General features: G+C 40.0%; 1 protein-coding gene across 4 annotated transcripts in view; it reads left to right on the top strand.

The window, feature by feature from the left end:
- Nucleotides 1-17,709, top strand: part of SH3GLB1 (SH3 domain containing GRB2 like endophilin B1) — a 55,867-nt gene extending 38,158 nt beyond the window's left edge. For 2 of the 4 annotated variants that reach the window (XM_018555904.1, XM_018555902.1), the window contains exons 7-11: nucleotides 1,606-1,629; nucleotides 9,183-9,272; nucleotides 12,382-12,482; nucleotides 14,482-14,707; nucleotides 17,236-17,709. In XM_018555904.1, coding sequence (XP_018411406.1) covers nucleotides 1,606-1,629; nucleotides 9,183-9,272; nucleotides 12,382-12,482; nucleotides 14,482-14,707; nucleotides 17,236-17,343 — 549 coding nt within the window. In that variant the 3' untranslated portion in view covers nucleotides 17,344-17,709. The remainder of the gene's footprint in view (nucleotides 1-1,605; nucleotides 1,630-9,182; nucleotides 9,273-12,381; nucleotides 12,483-14,481; nucleotides 14,708-17,235) is intronic. The other 2 variants (XM_018555905.1, XM_018555903.1) reach the window with 1 other exon arrangement.
- Nucleotides 17,710-18,345: the final 636 nt, after the last annotated feature.

Below are 18,345 nucleotides of genomic sequence, written 5' to 3'. Positions count from 1 at the left end.
TACTGTTCTTTCACCCACTTAGAAAAGCTTGTCGTATGCATGTGATGAAAGAGGTAAATACATTTAAACGTTGATAAGAATTGGATAGAATTCTTAAGACTAATGTTAGCCATGGTTAGATTTCTCTCGGTCAGACGGAAGGAATCATTAGATTCGTTCATCCAAATATACGTAGGTAAGGAATTTCCACTGCCAGCTAATGTATTCAGGCATCTGTGGATGCTCCCCGAACAATGACTTATTTTGGGTATACATGGTCACATTTTCTTCAGCTTGGGGGACTGAACGAAGACAATTCAACAGATTCCTCCAGAACAAAGTGGATGGATGGAACTTATGCTGTGCTCTTTGTATTCTGACAGTGGCTGCCGGAGTGCTGTCAGAATACTCAAACGGTGCTTGCAGCTGTTTGGCTGCAAGCAACATGTTCCTTCAGCAAATGTCGCTCCATTGATCGGCATCTGGCAAGGGAACGGTCACCAATGGAGCTAATTTCTGCTGATTCAGCAGGAATCGTCCGAAAATCTGTGTGTGCCCTGCTTACATCTCACTGGTTGTAGTCATTGTTCAGATGATGATTTTCCAACCAGTGCAGCCATATTGGGAGCTGACAGGGCCCAGCTTTAAGTTTTTTTTGTTTTGTTTTTCAGAGTTTTTTAACACCATAAAAAAAGTGTATGGTAATTTGTAACTTCTCCTCTTTGCCACTTTGTGCCTCTGCTGGTTGTTAGAGGGCAACCGGTGTGAATGCCAGATGAACTATAGTGTAATTCCCTCCCCTCTCTGCAGTTATGGTACAGTGAAATGCTGCAATGGGGTTCTTATCTGTTTTCAGTGATGTTGTTTTTTTTCATAATTTGATAAGCCATCATTGTATTTTTCCACAGCATACAAAAAAGTTTATGATCAGTTCGTTGTGGTGGGTAGATTTGGACATGTGAGGTTCAAGGTGAGCTGGCAGCAATTGGTTCAGGGGTAATGCAGTTGTGTGCATTGTACTGCCTTTCAAAATTAGTTTGAAAGCAGCATTTCTGCCAACATTGAGTTGAGCTACCACAGCTTTGCCAACCCTAACCTTTTATTGTGATCCTAGCCCTGTCACCAGATGTAAACCGAACACCAAGTCTTATCCCAATCTATCTCTGAGCCAAACCTTAAAGTGGACCTTCAGCTAAAACATATTCTTTGGTTTTGGGTTGAGTGGGAAAGGATTACAACTTAAGTCTGATTTTAATTGCTTTGATTGCATCTGTTGAAGAGTTACCGCACTCCCTGTGTGGTCACCAGAGACCATACAGTCAGCAGTTGAAACCTGATAAAGGTCCTTCCCCTCCCCTGTGTGCGGGACTAAAAGTGTTCTGACTGGAGTTCCATACAAACGCTAACCTGTTGAGGAAATGTCCTTGTCATATTCCTGTCGGTCCTATGTGTTTTAGTGTTAAGAGAGGGGGGTCATGTAATTATTAAATACTATATGCATTTTTATACATCTAGATTTTGAATAACAAGATGCTTGGAAATCATATACAGTGGTGGTATAGATTCCTTTGGCATCTATATATATATAATTGTGATTTGTTTTTGTTGTGTTTTAATGCTCTTCAGATGTGGACTGAGGAGGTGACAAGGGTGAGTATGTGTCATAGAGGTGACTACAGATAATGTGTTTAACACCAATATCACTGTGAAAACTATAGGAATCTAATTGCTTCCTGTCGGGCAGTAGGAAAGTCAAATTTATGCCTGAAGACTTGTCAGAAACTACTCACTTCTCATTTTTACCTGATTTTTTTTTTCCCCTCACCAAATAGCCTAATAATCTGTATGACCATAGTTTGTAACAGATTAAACTAACAAAGTTTAACTAAAGGCAAAACGTGTTTTTGTTTTTTTTGTATTTTTTTTAGATCTAGATGGAGTGGTAAAGGATTAGAATTTCTGCCAATGAAAGTGAGGGAAAATTCTAATTTTTGAGTTGCCACCAGAACAAGAATAGAGGGGAAATCTTCCAATGGGTAGAATTGTGACAACTGTCTAAGAAGGCATTTTTCTAGCTTTGGAAAGATAGCCTCTCACTTCCTGTTGAGTCTGCAGGACAGGAAGTGAAGGGAAATCTCCCTAATATAACTCCTAAAAAAATGACAGCTGTTTTCACCCTCCTGCTTTATCTAAGATAAATGAAAAAAGTATTGGAATTTAGATAGTTTAGATAAGTGAACCGATCAAACATTTGAAAGTTGATGAAAGTAAAGCTCATGTCTCAGTGCAGGCACCATAAGCTGACTACTATTAGCTTTGTATGGCAAAAACCATGTTCTGTAAGCCCCTCTGAAACTGGTTTCACTTTGGTACTTAGGGTTTGACTTCAGGGCTAAGGTCCAATGAACCACCAGTTCCCTTCCAGTGAGAGGGCACTAATTGACCACTAAGGCACTGTTATTAGATGTCTGGAAGAGTGGGCTTAGTATCAAAGTCAGAGAAGGCAAGCCCATTTGAGATCAGTAGCAGAAGGGCACACACATGAGGCTGCTCTTGCTAACAATTGTGATAAGTACTTTGTGATGTTTGCTCTTAGGAATTTCTCCCTTAAAAAGTTTAAAATGGGTAACAGGTGTGGTATGACCTCTGCTAACTTTCCTAACTTTGTAAATAATATAACAGAATTTTTGTACTTGTGTACTGTCATTAGCAGTGCACTGTGTGAAAATGTTTTGTTTTTTTCTTCTATTTCCTACACTGTCTTACTACTGGATTTATTCAGAAACGTGTGAGCCTTGTGCTTTTCATTGGTGCCACTGAATTTTCTGGTTCTTCCAGTCACAAGTGGCCTGTATATTACAAGGCCTCTGAGGTGTTGATATGGTGACCTGTGCTTGTTATACTTTATGTATTTCACTAGTTGGCCACATGGGGGAGCTCTCTTTAATTAGCCTCCCACTAATTTGAGAGGGGAATGTCAGCTGGATTTAAAAATAATATATTGTACACCGAGTTATATATATGAATAACTTGATTATGGATAAGAAAACATTACAGTGATGACACAAACAAACAATCCATAGTCACCAATTAATCATCTATCCAAGACTAACTCTACAACACTAACACAGCAATACTAAAAGCCCCATAACCATCGAAGAAACATAGTCAGTACATCCACACGAACTTAAGATGACTCATAAAATTGGTTAATGCATAACAAGCCAACTGGATGTATGTTTTATTTCCAATCCTAGGGGGTGCACGGTTTCTAGATTCTATGTTTTTCTCCTCCAGCTGATCCCGCCAGTTTTCCCCAACAGCCTCCCAATGACTCTGGCCTCCATCTTTATCCTAGTTGCTCCTATTCACTGACATGAGGAATGCACGATTGGTCCAAAGAACACAATCGTATTTTTTCACAACATTGTTTGGATGGCAACTGAAGTCTCTTTGATAAACTTTTTTTTTTTTTTTTTTAAGGGTGGCCATTAATAAATTGTTCAGCTCCATTCGGTCTCGCAGAAGAGTATTTAGGCATGTTAATTGCTGAGTCAACACCGAGCCTGACACTCCCATAACACCATCTGTGGTTGTACAGTTGGCCATTTTAGCATATCAAAGTAACCAGGCGACAACAATATTACCTGACCACAACATTATCTGCCCTAGGAAACAAAAGGGAGATTGTAATTATAAGGCATAGCCATTGACTTTAACATGCTAATAAAGTAATTATTTTAATCATACTAAAAAAGAAGCCTTCATTACAATTCCATTCATACCTAAGTGGCAGACATACGTCCTGTTGGCTAGTGATATATTTACATTTCGCTCTACTGTTTCTACTTCTAATATTAAATATACATATATTTTTCATTGAGAATTGGAATTTCTTACACAACGACCCAAGCTATGAGTGTCAGATCCTCTGTGAGAAACACTGGAGACGGCCCCAGTGAAGCTAGAGGATCTTAAGCTGGAGAGGCCTGCGAGACTGTCCCTTTTCAATTCTGATTCAACATCTTGTGGTACAAGTAAGGCAATTGAATACATACTAGAAGCACCTGGGGTACTCTCATTCAGCCATGGAAGCAGAAGAGGTTATATAGCTGGAGGCAACACTGTCACTGTTGTGCAGCAGTAAGGGCAAACTGAGGTAAACCCATGACCCTGTGAGAAGAGCAATGGTGGGAAACTGCCACACAATGAAAAAGCTGTAAGTGATGCAGCACTTAAGTCTCTGAATGGTAAAGTAAGGATAATGTGCAGTGCTCATACCCGGTTAAACCCTGGACTTGCCAAAGTTGCAGGCCTGCAGAGCGTTCTGCAGCTGACAAGTGCAGTAACCAAGTACTGGACAGTGCCATATGCAGAACCCAGGGAACATGTCACATTCCAGGCATTCTTCTTCCCTACTGCAGGCATACTTCCAATGCAGTCTTCAGGGGGGGTCAGGATCACACCAAAGGCTGCATCATGGTTCTGGACCTGTAAAGTCTAGGATACCAGTAGACTAGTTTTCTGGGGAGCACCACAAAGAGAACCCAGAGCCCAAAGTTCCCATTACACTCTACCCCCAAATGTTCATCATGGTGGGGGTCTAGGTTTAGCCTTCATCGCAGCAACAAGGGTTAGCTGCTTCAGATAGCTGCATAATGAGTCCCAGCTCAGCAGCTTAACTAAGAATCTTGATTGTAGAAAAAATTGTCTTAATAAATGTAAAAATGTCTAGAAAAAAAATTAGTAAGCTTTTCTCCAAAGCGAGGAAGGAGTTATACTTGGCTGGCCAATTAATTTGTTTGCCAGTGTTCAGTTCCTCTAAAAGGCAGCAGTATAACCCAATGTTCCTGAATTCTACTGATCCTGTGCCCCCTGATAAAAGATTAAGAAAAGTTATTCAAATGGATGGATTTTAATTCATTGCTTAGCATGGACTTGCGTGGAAAGATTTCAGGAGCCTACACTGTTTTTTAACTGCACTTTATGTTGTCATTATTATTACTATTATAGTTACTCTGCATATAACCAGGCATTGGAACACAGCAGAATGTCTCTACTTTAAAACACTTAGCACTGGCTCTGTGCATGCTTGGTTTTTAGCTGCCACATATGTAAGCATAGATGTGCGTATGTACAGAATTATGCCCAATGGCATGACAGCACCAGACTAATTTTGCCTAGTTACATGGGTGTGTGATGGTAAAGGATTACACCCTTTTTTTTTTAGACAGTCACATATTGTTTTCTGGCTATTTACTTCTGATATTAACAAAGCTTTTATTAAATACATTTTTGTTATGTTAAAGTTTTGAGTGGAAATGCACAAAGTTACAATTATTGGATATTCCATTATTTCCTGAATGATATGAGTGGGCGTTAGCTGTTTGCCTTATAATTTGTACCCCGGCAGGTGATTTTTATAGTACATTTCTACGTTTAGGTTCTGCATTCCAATTTCCAATAGCATAATTCTAAAAATGTAATTATTTAAAAGCGATCTAGGGTGTGTTTTGCAAGTAAAATATTCAGGTAGTTCACCTCTATCCAAAATCAGCTGTAACCATTTGACATAACATTGTAAGAGCTTCTACTAGCCTACTGATGCTTTATGAAGGGGTCTTTTCAGTAAAGGGTTTGTGTATAGGGTGCACCCATGGTCCTGGGAACTTCTAACCCTCTTCTTGGAGTCTTTTATCACTGCTTGCTTTAGAGGTAACTTCACATAGTGAACCACCAGTGTGGTTTGATTCTGTGTGGATATCCTTTCAACATAAATTGTTGGTGAGCCACATTTGGGAAACATTGAATTAGATGAATAACCAATTTATTAAGACAGTGTTTTTGTTCACACTGATATACCCAACAGACTTTGTTAGTTTAAAAGTTTAAAAAATCAACAGTCAGTCCCAGTCAGTATCCCATAGTACTACAACAAAGAGTGAGTCAGAACATAAGCTTACAGTACATGGCTAAAAAGCCCAAAATTACAAAAAAGGATTACACATTCCTTTTGTTGAACCATTTTTAATTTTATAAGTGCTTGTTGTTTTTTGTTTTTTATTATTTATTTGTGCTCCTTCAGAATGGCAAGGATTTGATATAAACTGATTTAAAACTGTATAACCCATTGAGCCAAGTAGCTCACAATTTTTATATATACCCTGTTTCCCCGAAAATAAGACCTACCCCGAAAATAAGACCTAGTACTATTTTTGGGAATTGCTAAAATATAAGACCTAGTTGTGACCATTCCCACGGCCTGGGGTGGCATAAGGGGGAACTTGAAGAGAGGTGGGAGAGAATCAGCAGTGCCAATGAAGCCAGTGCTAGAGGAAGCGAGGCGGCAGCGGAGGGAGCAGAGCCGCATAAGCCGATGCCTCCTCTATAGCGCCGGCTCCTGTCACAGGTGGAGTGATGCCAAATGCACTCCGCCTGTGAGGAATCGATAGTGAAAGTGCGCTTCGCTCATTCTGTCCAACGATTGGTTATCAAATTGCTCTTGGAAAGGTACGGCACCCCTGACTGCCCTGATCACCATATTTTTTGTACATGAATACATGTAGACTTTTCTACATGAATAAGTGTGGATTGTTGTACATAAAAAAAAGACCTACCCCGAAAATAAAACCTAGTGTGTTTTTTTGAGCCAAAAAAAATATAAGACGGTGTCTTATTTTCGGGGAAACACAATATATATCTATAGTAAAACTACTTATGTAGAATTAAAAAAAAAAGAATTGAGAATCTGGCTGCTGTGGCTAGCACAGACAACAGACTCTTATTACCTTTGGCACATTTTGTGCGGCCTTCAGAGCCTCTGTGGGCTGTTTTTTTCCTTAGCTGGGTGCTTATTCAGGCCGGTAAAGGAAAATATTTTTTAGATTGGTTCCAGCATTGAAATGGTTTTGTTTAATTTGTTTACACTATCTTTTTTTTTCTGTGCTTTCCTTCCTTTTTCTGTTTTTTTCTAATTACTTTTATTTTTTTTTAAGAGAAATTTAAGCTGTGGTACTACTAATTTTTCAGGGGCTGTACAGAGCACATATTAAAAAGTGTAAACCTTATTCTGTAAAGCAGCTGTTATAATCTGTGTTCTCTAAGTCTTATATAATGTGTCTACATTCTCTGACTGTCTCTTGAAGCATGTCCGTAGTTTCCAGCAACTTCTATAGCATGTTTGGTCATGCATGGTCTCTGACCATCTCTTGTAGCATGCCTGTATTCTCTGACCATCTCCTCCTGCATGTGTACAGTTTTTGACAACTTTCTGTAGCATTATATTCACCGAATATTATGTACGGCCCATCAGCGGTCAAGGCCACACTTGAGGGCCACTATGTTAAAAAAAAAAAATGTTGACCACCACTGACTGTTTTTTTGTTTAATAACCAGATATTTAATGATCGGTTTGGTCAGTTATAATGTAAAAAAGCACCACATTGTGTTCTACTTTGTGAGTACCTTCTGTAACATTGTTTATTGGGTATAAGTCTAGTTAGTGAAGTGTTGACTTATAGACACAACATTTTAGGGTAATCCCCTTGGTTACAGGAAAACCATTTTTCAGACCGTAAAGGCCTCTGTCGTGGGGAGTTGAATCTTCTATGTATATTTCACTAAAATATAATGCCCTAGCATTAATTGTGAAGTCTGTTTTTTGTTAATTAAATATTGTTAGTATCCGATTAATCGAACATAATAATCGGCTAACTAATCGATTTTGAAAATAATCGTTAGCTGCAGCTCTAGTTTGGAGGTATTGTGCTCAATGGAGAACAAGGAACATATTGGTGGCTGATTCATAAAAACTAGAGAAAAGAGAATTAGAACAAAGGTCAAGTTGTTGCCAATAGGAACTGATCAGGCATCACTTTCAGGCTGGGTTCACACCTAGGCATATCGAATATGCTCGTTTCACCGCGATTCGCAGTAAAAAACCGCACTTCGAGGTAAAAAAAACACACGACAAACGCACGTTTCCGAGGGCTACTTGGCTGTATCCCAATGGAAACGCGCGACAAAAACGCCCCAAAGAAGCTCCTGTACTTCTTTGGGCGTAGGGCGTTTTGTAGCGCGTTCATACGGCCTGTAATACGCCCAGGTGTGAACCATACCCATAGGAAGTAATGGGATTTCGGTGTTTGAGCGTTTTGCAGCGCGTTCGAACGCGCTACAAAACGCCCAGGTGTGAACCAGGCCTCAGTGTATGTGAAAATCGAATGGAAATTCTGGTTGGCTTCAATGAAAGTCCACTTCTGTTCTTTTATTGAATTTCCTCTAGTTTTTATGAGTGGCCCCTATATATTTTGTTATATGCTGTCAGAACACAGTAACAAACATTCTTCCCATACTAAACCAACTTTCATTAGGACCCATTCACTACTTTCCAGTGCAGTTCAGTTACGTGTGTTAGTGTAGTAGTGGGCACGAAGACAACACAGCGCATGGTAACGCCCTGCACAGTGGTGTACTGCATTGTCAAAAATAGTGCATGTCTATGTTTTTGTACATTTTTGGCGTGTTTCCACCCCATTCATTTAAATTGGCTGCCTTAACACAATGCACATAAATGTGCAAATCAAGACGCCAAGGCCTGAATGGGCCCTCAATATGTCAGGCTTGTTAAGCAGTCACTTGTTTGTGGATCTTAATTGCTCTAGAAAATTCTTAGGAAATGTATCGTAAATTCATCTTCGAGAAATGAAACCTAGCCTGAACACATTTACATCATTTGTATAGACAGTAAGTTATTTACCAGTCATTTCCCTGTATTGTGAAATGTGCTTGGCATAGGATATATTGTGGAATTGCAAGTGAACATTTTTTATTGCTTAATGGTCTGCAGTGGCAGTTATTTAAGTTACTTGGAGCTGGAGTGTTGATGTGTATTTATGTGGTTAGTATATCGGCTAAACTGGGTTAGTCACTGGAAATAAAACATCAGTTTAGCATGTCGGGAAAGAACACAGCCAAGGAGCTCTTTTGTGTACCATTCGCAGTAAAAATTGCATGTGCAAGCTGCATTTGAGCCAGTGAACTGTGGCTGGTGAAAGCAGCACATGGGTCATTACCTTCTGCGCAGACTAACAAGCGGAGCACATCCAGTAATGGAATACTGTGCACTATTGATTGCTCTAACTGACTGTCTTTGGAAATATACACAGTGAAGCCCATTCATCATTGCTGTTTTGTCTTCTCAGGCTGAACAGGAACTCCGGATAACGCAAAGTGAATTTGACCGCCAAGCTGAGATTACTAGGTTACTGCTAGAAGGCATAAGCAGTACACATGTAAGTTATAGGCACTGACATTGGTAATAGGTTCACAGGCTAACCTGTTGGCTTATATGGGTTTGCAGTCACTGCAGTTGTCCAGTTTTCAGTGGAAGTGAATTTGCAATTACACATTTTGTACCACATTTTATTGAATTTGCTGCCATCTAAATGAACCCGGTCCAAATGCTATTAAAGTGGACCTCTACCCCTTTTACTAGAAATCGCATCAGCGTCCAGCTCTGAATGCTGATATGAAATCCTCCTGCATGTAACAACTCTGCAATGCAAGCCTAGGATCTCAACTGCGGAGTGTGTACCTCACGGTCTGTTCAGTAAGGGGTCTCGGCTTTTACTCTCTCATGAAATTAGAGCAGTGTGTGAGACATGTCACATCATTCAGAACCGTGGTATCTAAAGTTGTAGTTACTGGGGGTGAGAGGGTTAACTTTGAGGTAGACACCCGGTGGTGAAGTATGGTACTGAGCACTAGTGCTTAATCCACTATCTCCCCTTAGGTTAATTAAATCAATTCACAGATTATTTATGAAGACAAGTACTAGTGCAATTTGTATACAAGGTTTTGCCTCAGAGAGTCCAGTATTACCATAGAACAACTTTACGTGGTGATAGTATTGATCTACAGTCAATTCACACAGTTTATATATGATATGACTAAACCAGTTTAAGCAATTGCTAACGTTATGGTTAATGGGAGAGTAGTAGCAGATACTTGCTGTTTGTGAGGCTTGCTGCTGCTGGCACTCCAAGTGGGTGTTTAGCTGATTGATGCTTGGCTCCTGGGTGTCAGTCCCCCTGTGCTGGATGGTAGAGGATTCGGGGCTCCTTCACTGTGAGGGAATAGCTGGCTGTTTAGAGGTCCGCCTAATCGGTCTGCGGATTGCAGAGCGTGAATCTTCGGCGTTCACTGTTGCAAACAGTAGGACGCCGAAGATTCGTGTGGCCGCGTCTTAAGAGGGCTCCTGCGCTTGCGCCAGGAGGAGCCACGAGCCGACGTGCGCGTGCGCTGAGAGAGGCAGCCCTGGCCCGTTGTGCGCATGCGCGGTCCCGTATCGTTATTCCGGGACGGGAGACGGTGAGTCTCTTACACTGCATTTAATTAAACCTTTTTTATTTTTGTTGCTTTTACATATTACAGTTTTCAACTTCCTAGTCCTCTTAGGCATTAGTAATGTATCCTGTGCCTAACAGATGCATCCTGGAAAATCATCTGTAAACTGCTAAATCTCGTGAGATTTTGGGGAAATTAATGTTTCCCTCTAAGATGATGTGCACTGTCACATGTTCTAGAGTTCCAGGAAGTAAAGGGAGATGGACTCATCTGTCCATAGTGAAAAGGGCCACCATAAGAAGAATGGAGAGGAAAAGAAAAATAAGGCATGCAAAGAAAACAAAGCCGGCAATTATGTATAAGTATCTGCTTGTAGATTTGTATTACTAATCATTTCTAATGGTGCCTTTGTCACTTTTATGATTTTGGAGTAAATTTCCTCTTTAGGGATTTGTGTACATATGTGTTCCTATACAAAATAGTCCATTCTATGCACTAATTTAGTTTTGCACACAGATTATGCGCATTACAGAGACTGCTTATCCACTACCTTATGCTCAGGACCTCATTTTGAAGCAGCCGACTGAGCAAAGCTTCATATATACTTATGCCCACATAAACACTTTCATCTCTGACACATCAAACAGCCTTTAAAGTGGACCTTTACCCATATCTTTAAAATAACAACAAACACACCTTTAGAAATGTTTAGGAATGACAATCTACAAACACTTACTTCTAGATAATTGCCGACTTTGTATTCTTTGCATATCTTATTTCTCTTTGTTTCCCGTCTTCTCACAGTGGCCATGTTTACGAAGGACGGATTACTAGATTTCCTTTTACTTCCTAGATTTCTGGCACATGAGGCTAGACATGTGACCATGCACCTCATCTCAGGGGAGGAAAATGCCTTTCCCTGAGATCTCGTGAGATTACAGATGAGATTTCCCAGCAATGCTCTGCTGATAAGGCAGTCCCAGTGTGCATTGCGTTAGTAAACTGAAGTCATTTACAGATTCAAAATTCAAATGCTCTACAAGTGTGTTCACAATCACAGCCTTTTACACCTGCCATGTCAGTTATTATTAATCATCCTACATAGAGGAATGCATTGGCAGAATCTGAGTGTAAAGGTCCGCTTTAAGTCTGTGGGCAGCTGCAGTTGAATCTCAGATTGCCCCTAATGTAGATTTGCATACAGCATTAGTCAGCAGCGGCATGCATTTTGGAAGGTGGAGGTATGTGGCTGTGTACTTTTATGTGCCTCCAAAGTGTGTCCCGGTGTTGACATCAGTGGTCATTATGACATCCTCCACAATAGAGGTACATGGAGTTTCACCTGAAATGGCTATCACACCTCCCTTTTGGTTTATTTGAGTCAGAAAAAAGTGTCAGGCGAAGGCAGAGAAAAGGTTGAGTCCGGATACCTGTGTCCATTTAGCACAGCAAAGATGTCAGACCTAGCCATGCTCTGGTACTGTAGTCAATTGAAGAGGATACTGACTGATGTAAATGTGCAACTATGTGAAGCGCTGCGTCAACTGTCAGCGCTATATAAATAGCTGTAATAAATAAATACCGTAGCATGAGAAGTGCAAATCCACAATATAATGAACATTTTCATTGCTGTTGTATTATTGTTGTATTTTCATTACGGTCATATTACAGTAACAGTCGAGCCGGGTGGTGTCCACAGAGTTTCCCACTGTTGGAATTTCTGGTGATACCTGTGAAACTCCCAAATTTCTAACAGTGTATGGCCAGCTTAAGTTTTTCATGCATGGGTATTGATACTGAAGTCCTGAGAATTTGCCATCTTGTGGCTGCTACTTTCTCTTGGTATGCTTCATTGTGAAAGCTTTTTTTCAGTGATAGAAAGACTTCACTTTCTTCTGGTTTATAATAAAACTTACATGCAGCCAGTCAGCATCAGCAGGGGGAGGAGATCTCCAGCAGAACGCTTTTATTTTTTTTTAGATGTAGTCATTCATTACATGTGTGCATAAAGGAGCGCTAAGTTATATTTTCACTTGGATTTACTTTCTTCTAAAGGCACATCATCTGCGTTGTCTGAATGACTTTGTGGAAGCCCAGATGACCTATTTTGCACAGTGTTATCAGTATATGCTGGACCTTCAGAAGCAGCTTGGCGGGTAAGAAATGTTGTTTTTGTTTTGTTTGTACATTGATAAATGAAAAAAAAATATGTATAATAAAATGGAGACGATACGAATGTCACTCACAAATGTAGATTTAGCCTTGCCTGTACAAAAAGATATTGGATGCCTTTGTAACTTTGCTGTGCCCTCTATTCTATGTTCAGTGCCTGTGAAAAGTATTCACCCCCATTGTCATAGAACATGACTGTAAATCGTGCATGTAAAACTGATGTTCATGAAAAGCACAAAACTAAAAAGTATTCTCCCCCGTGTAATGGGACACATGATTTGTGTGATATTATTTCAGAAATAGTATTATAAAATCCTATTACATTTTCTCCACTTCAAATGTGTTGCTAGGACAGCCTTAGCTACATAATAGTAATCCTGAGCTAAGCTGAGTTTAGCTTTAAAGCTGAGCTTCAGGAATACAGGAAATGCACAATTGAAATAGATTTGGGAACAGGTTTACGTGTCTATCTATATCTAACTTTGAGGTTTATACAGCCCTGCCAGGCAGCAGAGCCAGGCTGACGCTTTGTTTTCTCTACTACAGTTAAGCAATATAGAATGGTCACCTCATGACGTCATGGTGAGGCACTGTGTCGCCCTGAGGATGGGACCTTGCGTGTCCCACGAAACGTTGGCTTTATGTCGCATGTAACATGACGTTACTTCAATAAATGCAACAGTAGTTTGCGCATTTGTCCTGTTGAGTGCTGGTGGTCTTGCTTTGTATCACATGGCTTGTTAGTCATGTGACTAAACTCTGTCATAGTGCGTTCCTGACATTTTTAAGCATGGAACACTCCACAGCACGGCCTGAATAATTTTATGTGGGGTACACGCTACGATGTTCTGTGGATTGTTCTATCCGCTCTCCACTTCAATATTCACCCAAGTGTGCATAATCCATATTTTTGTCTTTGACTCAAGACTTTGGCAATATGAAGTAACTTAACGGTGCGTGCTGTACAAATATAAATGGCTTGAATACTGAAAAATGGCCTGGATGGGAAGTGGGTTTAACACCGCGGATGTCAACTGGTTAAACTATTGCCATTATGATTTGACAGATATTGAGGGACATCAGGGTTTTGGGGTCTTTTTTGGCCAGATTCCTTTTTCTCCATATAAGGAATTGTAGGCTGGAAATGTAATTAACTTCCTATAGGATTAGGTATGCAGGCTTTAAAACTTATCTAAACCCAAAAAACAAAATGTTCTATATTGCAGTGTACCAGTCCTCAGATGTGGTGGCTGCATTCATTTTCTTTTTTCAGACTTGTTTACTTTTACTTTCACCTGGTGATCCTGCTAATGACACAGTGTTGTTTCATGGCAGTCAATTATAACTGATTTTCTTTCCCTAAACAGTAAGGCACAAATACTGTGCTGTAATACTATGCAGGAAGCACACATAGGGGTTCATTTATAAAACGTATGCAGAGCAGATCATTCTGCGAAAACCTGACTTTTACATTTGCATTGTGGCCACTAGATGGAGCCCAGGAGCAAATTAATTTCCTGTTCTTCTCAGCTCCCTCTAGTGGCAATACATTGTGGTACAAATGTAAAAGTCAGATTTTCACAGCTCTGCAAACGTTCTGTAACTACACCCCATAATAATCTCCACTCTCTGCATATAACTTTTTTTCTTTTTAACTTTTCTCCCCCACAAGGGAGAGTTATCTGGACATAAAAGTTTTGCTTTTAATGTTGGTTATGTCATCGTTAATGCAGTTTTGTAACTAGTGGCTGTACAAGCCAGACCTAACACAATTATATCGCATATCAAGTTTATTAAAATGCTACAGAGAATAAGAACTATAATTTAACTTCTAACATGATAACACTAAGTGCTGTTTTCATTCATTTGTGCAGTGCTGGAAATAATTAGAGTTTGTACATATTTCAAATGCTGTTAGGCTGAATAGCTTGGAAACCTTTCAATAGCCTCTTTTTTTATCTTTGTGTTTTTTCTTCCTTTCAGCTTTCCATCAACTTTTGTATCCAACAATAATCAGTCGTCCTTAACGCCTGCGCAAAGCGTTCCTCTGCCGTCAGCCTCTGCCTCCGCTCCATTACCTGCTGCAAGTAATTCTGTAGTCACATCAGGCTTCAGTGAGCTGAAAGCAACAAGTGGCAGCAGAAAGGCCAGAGTTCTGTATGACTATGATGCTGCCAACAGCAGTGAACTATCACTTCTTGCAGATGAGGTAATTGTTTTGGATCCAGCTAGCACCATACTAATCACTTCTGATTCAGAAATTCTCATTAACATCTGAAGGGTAAATGTTGATTTAAACCTTGTGATTAAATGTAAATCTGGAATGGTGTACCTAATACTGGCATTAAATGCTGTGGGCCATGTGTGGGTATCTTGTTCATCGGCTTTTGTTATTCATCTACAGTCACATTTATAATAGTCCAACATCTGCAAAGTAATAAGCAGCAGTACCTTTCATACAAAACTCTTATCTTCGACCAAAACTGTTTTTCCGAGTTCTACTTACTGCACTCACTGAAGCAGGAGTAGAGGGGTCAACTGTTCCTGTGACAACTGTCAAGGTGGGATTTTCCCTCATTTGGGAAGATTTCCTTTTTTCTGTTTCTTGGATAGGAAATCAAAGGTAAATCTCCCTCGGGGACACACATAAAAACTGACAGGATATACACTTGTGCTCATAAGTTTACATGCCCTGGCAGAATATATGATTTCCTGGCCATTTTTCAGAGAATATGAATGATAACACGAAAACCTTTCTGTCACTCTGGTTAGAAGTGGAACCCCTCATGTTCCACTTCTTGATTAGAGTTTGAACACTGCTGATTGGCATTCTCAATTCCTTGGATATCTTTTTATATCCCTTTCCTGTTCTATACAGTTCAACTACCTTTTCTGGCAGGTCCTTGGACAATTCTTTTGCTTTCCCCATGACTCAGAATCCAGACATGTCAGTGCAGCACTGGATGAAGGGTGCAAGGGTCTGTCAGGAGGCCAGAAACTCATTGGCCTTTTATACACACACACTGATTACATGCAAACAGATCACAGGTGAGGATGATTCCCTTTAATAGCCATTGGCACCCCTTTGTGTCAACCTGTGTGCACATGAGTGACGGAAAGGTTTTCGTGTTATCATTCATATTCTCTGAAAAATGCCCAGGAAATCATAAATTCTGCCCGGGTATGTAAACTTATGAGCACAACTGTAACTAATAGTAACTGTATCCCCAAAAAAAAGATAAAATGTACTTTAAGGATTTCCAAGGTACTCTGGTTAAAAAAATGGTATAGTTTTTTGTGGTAAAATTAGGTACCTCGGCTTATATTCGGGACGGCTTATACTCGAGTATATACGGTATGCAATTCTAATAAATCTTTAGAAGGTTTGTTTGTAACTTATTGCAAATGTAGAAAATCTTCCACTTTTTGATTACTGTAATATTATTCCACAAAATAATAATTGTTTTTGCCCCACACACTGTTTCAGGGGTATTCTTATCTACTTTGCTGCACAGAGCCTGCTTACAGAGCTCAGCAGCTCAAGCTGAATCTTGTGGATACACACACCCCTAAATGTTGGTACAATGACTCTTCTTCCTGGCTGCCTATATGTGTAGAAGACTCTCTCCACACTACAAAGTGCCTAAAAGTACATTTCTCTTGCTGGGCTTCCTCTCTTTTTAAATCCATGGTGCTCTGTTATTCCTGTGTCTTAGGTTGTGTATTAAATATTAAATATTTTTAAGGCTGCGTTCACACAAATATTTTAGGCGAGATTTGGGATTTCTGCATCAGGAACTTGCGATTTCCTGCAGCAGGAATCCCTAATATGCTGTTCACAAGCGGCAGCTGTCACCCATTCAAATTAATGATTAGGTGACAGCCGCTGCATTTGAACACTTGCACACCACATGTAATCGTATATGGTTGTGCATCCAGGGAGAGTGATTCCTAACCGCATGTAATGGTATATGGTTGTGCATTCAGGGAGAGTGATTGATTCCTAACCGCATGTAATCGTATATGGTTGTGCATTCAGGGAGAGTGATTGATTCCTAACCGCATGTAATCGTATATGGTTGTGCATTCAGGGAGAGTGATTGATTCCTAACCGCATGTAATCGTATATGGTTGTGCATTCAGGGAGAGTGATTGATTCCTAACCGTATGTGATTGTGCATCCAGGGAGAGTGATTCCTAACCTCATGCAATCGTATCACATACAATTACATACAGTGTGTCAACGTTCAAATGCAGCAGCTGTCACCCGATTATTAACTTTAATAGGTGACAGCTGCCACTTGTAAACTGAAGATCAGCGATTCCTGCTGCAGGAAATTGCAAGTTCCTGGTGCAGGAATCCCTAATCTCACCGAAGATATAGGCCTAAACCCTAAAACTCCTATTCCTCTCAAGACAGGTGTCCCGGCTATTGAAAATGAAGTAATAACCAGACTTGCTTTGTTTGCTTGACAGTTAAGAAGCATTTTGTCAGGTTAGTGTAACTCCTGGCCTGGAGCCCAGCTTTCCATCCTGAAGGTTCTGGCTTCTTCATAGCTGCATAGTTTTGAGAGCCGGGTCACAATGACACATTAAACATATCACAGTGAGCCAAGACGCTACATATTTTGCACTACTTGCAAAGAAACAAAACTTTAAACGCTTTTTGTTATAAACTTACAATATAACCTAAAGTTGCTACTTCTAATCAACATACGTATTTTTTCTTTCTTCTAGGTTATAACTGTGTATAGCATGCCTGGAATGGATTCTGATTGGTTGATGGGAGAGAGGAGCAACCAGAAAGGCAAAGTGCCAATTACCTACCTAGAGCTACTTAACTAACTGACTTTGTTTTCTATTCTATCCTCAAGTGCCGATTTTCAGCAAATAAATATTTATATGCAATTAGCTTGATGTAAAGCAAATGTAAAGATCTTCCACATATACATGTCTTAAATGAATTTCAGCCATATAAACTGGCTTTTGACTGTACTGCCAATTTTCTTGCATGACAAAAAAATTCAAGTCACGTAACATTTTGTTTTTGGCTATTATGGACTTGACAATTTTGTACTGACCTAGTGTCAATATTAACAAGCTTCTGCTATGCAGTGGAGGATGTGATCATTTTCTACTTCATTTGTGTGATTGGTGACTGGCTTTTTATTCTATTTCCTCCTTCGTAAAATAAATGTAAATGTGCCAAATGTTTTATATTAATGTTAAATAACAGAGAGAGAGAGAGACTGTGACATTCCCCGGTAAGAAAAGAGCTATTAGTTATGTATAGCAGAGTTTAATCTCTTTAAATGGTTTCATGAAATGGTCTCTGTATGCGGCCTGTTTGAGGCCCTCCATGACTTTGTTATGGAGGTTTCAATTTTGTGGGTTTACTACCCCAAACAAATGTTTACCTGGGAGTAGCAGTTACACTTATGGTAGTCGTCAATCCTCACCTCCCTCCTCACCTCCCTCCTCACCTCCCTCCTCACCTCCACCGAGAACATTCTCCTAGTCTTATACCTACCTGTCCCTGATCTAGTGAGATATGGCTGCCTAGATCGCACACCAGCCTGTCCAAATATACATACATACATACATACATACATACATACATACATACATACATACATACATACATACATATTTTCTTTCTTCTAGGTTACAACTGTGTATAGCATGCCTGGAATGGATTCTGATTGGTTGATGGGAGAGAGGAGCAACCAGAAAGGCAAAGTGCCAATTACCTACCTAGAGCTACTTAACTGACTTTGTTTTCTATTCTCTGTACTCCCTTTGATTCCTATGGGGCTTCCAAGTACACACTCATACGCCGAAGCTCCC

This window comes from Nanorana parkeri, unplaced genomic scaffold, assembly GCF_000935625.1.
Source record: "Nanorana parkeri isolate BGI_ZX_2015 unplaced genomic scaffold, ASM93562v1 scaffold217, whole genome shotgun sequence".
Classification (NCBI taxonomy): domain Eukaryota; kingdom Metazoa; phylum Chordata; class Amphibia; order Anura; family Dicroglossidae; genus Nanorana; species Nanorana parkeri.
Note: the sequence above shows the minus strand (reverse complement) of the source record. Positions and strands in the feature narration are given on the sequence as shown.